This window comes from Phaseolus vulgaris, chromosome 3 (genome assembly GCF_000499845.2).
Source record: "Phaseolus vulgaris cultivar G19833 chromosome 3, P. vulgaris v2.0, whole genome shotgun sequence".
In the NCBI taxonomy this organism is placed as follows: domain Eukaryota; kingdom Viridiplantae; phylum Streptophyta; class Magnoliopsida; order Fabales; family Fabaceae; genus Phaseolus; species Phaseolus vulgaris.
In genome coordinates this window covers 42,657,392-42,663,231 of record NC_023757.2, presented here as the reverse complement: position 1 = coordinate 42,663,231, position 5,840 = coordinate 42,657,392, and the positions used below count along the sequence as shown (strand labels likewise).

The window sequence follows — 5,840 nt, the reverse complement described above, 5'->3', positions numbered from 1 at the left end:
TCTATTTAAGTCTGATGTTAATTTATGTGGATCGGTGTTAATTTGATGTAAAATTATGTTAAATATTTTGTCTAATATAAATTTATGTCTTCTACTTCTACGTTAAACTTTTAATATATATATATATATATATATATATATGATTATAAATATTTAACGTAAGAAGTTTATTTTTCATTAGTGATGATGTAATATGGTATGGTGAAACACTTAAATAAATAATACCTTAACATAATATTTTAACAAGAGCATATCTATCTAACATTGTTTAACCTCTTTCTATATTTTCAAAATAATTTCTTCGAAAGTAAGCTCTAGTTCTTAAACAAGAATATGTTACTTACAATTAAACAAGCAAGAGCTTTTTGGTTTTTAACAAATAAAACAACTACTCAAAAAATGGAAAAATGAAAACCACATAAGAGGAGAAGAACAACAGCTACACCAAAAAAGGAAATGGGGAATATTCAGATACATAAAAATAACTCAATTGAATGTAGTTTTCTTACAGAGAAGGCCTTTGAAAAACAAAAGTTTTAAATGTACATATTAGTTTAATTTAATTTGTTAGCAAACGTATTTTTTCAATTAAATTAATATGATTAAATAGTTGAATATTTCTTTTTATTTTAATGCGCTGAAATAATTATAATTTTTATTCTTGTATCGTTGTTATGCCCATGAATAATGAATTCTGAAAGTGAAAATTAATGGACCATTTATTTCAATAGTTTGCATCTAATTGACTTAATTTTTATACTTAAATGATTAAAATTATTGTTTTCAAACTGTGAATATTATAAAAATAAAATTTGGTTTATTATAAAGAACTTTTTCCTGATTGAATACCTCATCTTCTCTGTATTATGTGGAGTTAAAGCAGCCTACTAGATATTGGTGGAAGAATACATGAACATAAAGCATGTTTGATTGGTATGAAGCCTTTTTGTGTGGTGAGTCAGTGTGCACAATGAGAAAATTGATTATGAATATGTTGAGGACCAAATTTGAAACGTTTCTCCTAACTAAGACAGAAAGAGAAAGGCAATAATAATATAATAAAAATATAATAAGAATGAATGGAATATCCCATATTTGAATCCAGATTCATGCTGCAGTCATTGGTACTATTGTTAACTACTACTATTTCATTATTCATTTATTATTTATTTAATATTTATTTGTATTAATTTTATTACTCGAAATGCAACCTTAAATACCTGGTCCATCACGTCACGGTCAACCATTGCGTTGAAGCGAAGAAAGAAAAGAACCAACAGTGACTCTGTGTAAAGAATTGCGTTCTTGCGATCTACTACGAAATGCAGAGCACACTTCTTTCTTTCTCCCCTTTGCTCTCTCTCCGCAAACCTCACATCCCTCTCTCTCCTTCCATTCCCAAACTCAAGCACATTTGCACTTCCTCTTCCTCTTTCTCTTCCTCTTCCTCTTCCTCTTTCTCTTCATTCCCATGTCAACCATCTTCTCCTTTTTCTTTCAAACATGTTCTTTCTCGTCCCTTTCTCCATGCCAGACAAACCTCCGTGCCGGAGAACAGTTCCACCGAGTTCTCTGGAGGCAACAGTCTGCTCAACATTCTGGAAATGGTTTCCCTGTTTGGATTTTGGATCCTCTTCAACATCTACTTCAATATCTATAACAAACAGGTCTTGAAGGTTTACCATTACCCTTTAACCGTTAGCACGATTCAGTTTGCTATGGGGGCTCTCCTCGTAGCTTTCATGTTGGGTTTTAATCTCTACAAGAGGCCTAAACTCAGTGGCGCCCAGGTTTGTTAGTGTTTGTCATACTATTTGCTCTCTTTTTGTTCTGTATTGTTGTGTTTGATTGAATTCTTGGGTTGCAGCTTGCAGCGATATGGCCATTGGCTCTGGTTCATACTTTAGGGAATATTTTTACTAACATGAGTCTTGGAAAGGTTGCTGTGTCTTTCACTCACACAATAAAAGCTATGGAGCCTTTTTTTTCAGTGCTCCTTTCTGCCATGTTCCTTGGAGAGGTTAGAACTTAGAACACCATACTTTTTTGTTTCATATGTTTGCTTCTTTAAACAAGAATGACGATCGGTTTGGTTCTTGGTTATATTTCTTTACTCACTTATGTATGGCAAATTGTGAATTGGTTATGGTGACTTTAATCCGTTTGTTATCATTTGTTTTTCGACAGAATCCTACTGCATGGGTGGTTGGTTCCCTTGTGCCTATTGTTGGTGGGGTAGTGCTAGCATCTGCTACCGAGGCCTCTTTCAATTGGTAACCTCTTCTACCATGCGTGTATTATTCCATCCATAGTTACCAAATGAAAAAAAAATTGGTGGACACCAATCTCTAATTAACACCTAGAGAGGGAAAGAAAGAGAAACACAGGGTTAAGAGGTGATAAACTTGATAGAAAAAAAGAAGAAGAAATAATAAGTGTTGATAGAGTGTATAATACGTGAAAGTGTTCATATCAATACTCTTACCGAATTTTCTCAATAACCATGCCGTGTCTTGTGTTTCCGATTATTTGTAAAGGATGATGTCTTTTAATAATAACGTGAAAATTAACAAATTGCATTCCTGTACACATACCACGTACCTGGGAACTATGATTCCGTCAAAGGGTAAGAGAAGGGAGGAAATGCAGCCATATGAAAGGAAAATGTGATTGTGTTCTACTAAGTGGAATTTTCTTTATTGGAATATTTAACAGGGCTGGATTTTGGAGTGCAATGGCTTCCAATTGGACAAATCAGTCTCGTAATGTTCTTAGCAAAAAGCTCATGGTTAACACGGAGGTAATGTGGTCTGCGAACACGTCTCAAAGTTTTCTCATTTGTTTTGTTGTTGGTAGTTATTTTTTTGCAGAGTATGAGAAGCATTTTCTGACATCACATTTCATCTTTTTCAACAAGCAGAAAATAACAGACATTTTTTTCTTATCAGGAATCTATGGACAACATAACGCTCTTCTCAATAATAACTGTTATGTCCTTCTTGATATCAGCACCTGTAACTTTGTTAATGGAGGGTGTTAAATTTACCCCTACTTACCTGCAGTCTTCTGTGAGTGTTTTGAATTCTTGATGGTTGAGATTGATAGGATTTCTGTTAATATTCTAACAATCGACATATATTATGGTGTTGAGGGTAATCGATCTTCATGTCATTTTTCTTGACAGGGATTAAATGTTAACGAAGTGTACATCAGGTCTCTTCTTGCTGCACTATGTTACCATGCGTATCAGCAAGTAAGCTTTTTTCCCTCTTCTATGCACAGTTGCCCAGCTTATATTTAAAACTGTTGTTACTTCTATTTCTTCTTGAATATTTCATCTCCGGACCATTAAATTTAAACATCAGTAAATCATACATATTGAAAAGAAAATTTTGATATGAAATTATTTTTTAAATTATGGATTTAACTTTTGCTTATCTATGCATGCTGTACAAAACTTTATTTCTATTGCTCATTGTTGGGGATGATTTGAATTCATTTTGAAGTTCAGATATAATAATGACTTCTATGCTGTGAGATATTTATATGCTTGTATTCTACGTCATTCCAGTTGAGGAGGGTATTGTGCGCCAGAAACTGTTTTTCTTTAGTAAATTTACACAATTTTATGTGGAGACAAAGGGTGATAAGATGAGACAAGATGATTGATGTAATGGAGATGACATATTGTAGAATGTGTTGTATAAATAATAAATAATGTAAGTTTTTTGTGTTATGTTTTCTGACAGTCTTATGCAGAGCATGTGAATGGTGGAAGAGAAATCCATTTCTTACCAAACTTTTGTATAATATTTTTCATAACTAAGCAAATGAGTGATGTTCCTTGTAAAAAGTTAAATAAAAAAGTTATAAAACTGTAAGTAAAAATTGTATAATTCATGCTAGACTGAGCTAGTTGCATTCATTGTTGAAAATAACTTGACACTAGGACTGCAGCATGTCCACTTTTAATATGCTTCTGACCATTTTAATGGAATTAGAAGCACTTCTTAGCTAGGTTCATCTTGAGATCATCATAAGAAAGTAAAGTAAAGGTATGAGTATGAGAATTAAGAACTTACACGTCGTTACTAACTAATTAGACTTTGAAATAAGTTATCTGAAGCCATATTATATATTTTTCCTTGGTTCTTTTCTCTTGTAATTTTCTTGTATTATGATGTAGGGATAATTTTCTGTGAATTCACTGTGCAGGTTGCTTATATGATACTGGAGAAGGTGTCACCTGTTACCCACTCTGTAGGAAATTGTGTGAAAAGGGTTGTGGTCATCGTGAGCTCAGTCATCTTCTTCCGAACTCCAGTATCACCAATTAACGCACTGGGTAAAGTTGCTATTTTCTGGTTCCAACTGGAATAATTTGAACAAGTGTTTTATAGTTTTTTGAACCATATCCCTACATCTTATGTGTTCTTCCTCCGCAGGCACTTGTATAGCTCTTGCCGGTGTTTTCCTGTATTCCAGGGTGAGGCGACTCAAGCCAAAGACAATTTAATTTTCAGTCTTAAAATTTGTCCAGTTGCATGACAAATCTGGTAACTACATGTATGAAAATTTTCTTAATAGGTCAGATAGGAATTGAGGGCTCTTGACCCCTTACACTTTTTAGTAGTTAGATCCCCGATTTCATTGTACATGTCTGAGTGGCGCCTAATGAACGTTTCAATTTTGATCACATCCTCTTTTTTGTTCAATAGACTGTCATCTGTGGTTTGCAAGCATATATATGGAAACATTGTTGTTAGAAAATAAAGGACAAATACCATAGAACAGAGAATGATTAGAAAATAAAGGGCAAATTAAGTAATTGGATACTTTTGAATGAGGAGTATTATGTTAATCCTGAACAGCAGAATTGAATCTGAGATAGAATGTTTCATCTGCAAAGCCCTTAAATTAGTTCACCTTTGCCAGTTATCTTTAAATTTATGTTGTATGTAGTGAAGATACAACCCTTATAATAATAATAATTTTAATTAAAAATTAAAATAAATAAAATAAAATAAAAATAGTGATTTATTAAATGATTTTTTTTTCTTTTCTTAACGACGAGTAACAAGATGAAATAAATTAATTATTAATTGAACCATATGAACTAGTATATAAAATACATCCCATAAATACACACATACTTTATGTCCCATCTAAACAACTTGGATATGAATGTTTTTTATACTTGTTACAGAGGCCCCGTTTACATATACTCACTAGATTAATCAATCTCCAAACATTGATCATATGGTATCATCCAAAAGATTTTTTCAAAGGATGAAATGTAATGGAAAAAGAAGGTTCAAAACAAATGGTTCTAACAGCAAAACACACAAACTATGACCCTGCGTCAAATAAGAATTTATAATATAACTAAAAAAAAGATTGACATGTTCAGTGATATTTATTTGGATTGGTGAGTCATAAGTAATAGTGGGTGACATGTCTTCTGTTTTTTCACGAAAAAACAACACTGACAGGAAGACAGAAAGAGATCAGTATAGATTTTTGAAAGATTAAAAAAATATTTTATCAAATTGAAGGACTAAAAATATATTTAAATTTAAAATTTAAAATAATGATACTAATAAGATTATAAAAACTATTAAAATTTAACAATATAATATTTTATTTAGAAATAGAAAAAATGTACTTTTTTTGCAAAATTTTGTTAAAATAAATAATTATATATAATTGAAAAAAAAACAAAGGTCAAAACTGTGTAGAGGTAAACGTCGTTTTGTCACAATAAAAACTATAGTGATCGATGTTTTGTGATGTTCTTTGTCTCAACGTCATGTGGGATGTGAATCTCCGTCGTGCACAAA

The 5,840-nt window shown here is 32.0% G+C and overlaps 1 protein-coding gene across 1 annotated transcript; it reads left to right on the top strand.

Moving 5' to 3' along the window:
- The first annotated feature begins 1,097 nt into the window (after positions 1–1,097).
- On the top strand, positions 1,098–4,715 carry LOC137807877 (triose phosphate/phosphate translocator, non-green plastid, chloroplastic-like). The gene is made up of 8 exons (XM_068608712.1): positions 1,098–1,790; positions 1,868–2,020; positions 2,188–2,273; positions 2,716–2,800; positions 2,949–3,068; positions 3,185–3,253; positions 4,216–4,345; positions 4,446–4,715. The coding sequence occupies exons 1-8, from the start codon at positions 1,323–1,325 to the stop codon at positions 4,514–4,516; spliced, it is 1,182 nt and encodes a 393-aa protein (XP_068464813.1). The 5' UTR covers positions 1,098–1,322; the 3' UTR covers positions 4,517–4,715.
- Positions 4,716–5,840: the final 1,125 nt, after the last annotated feature.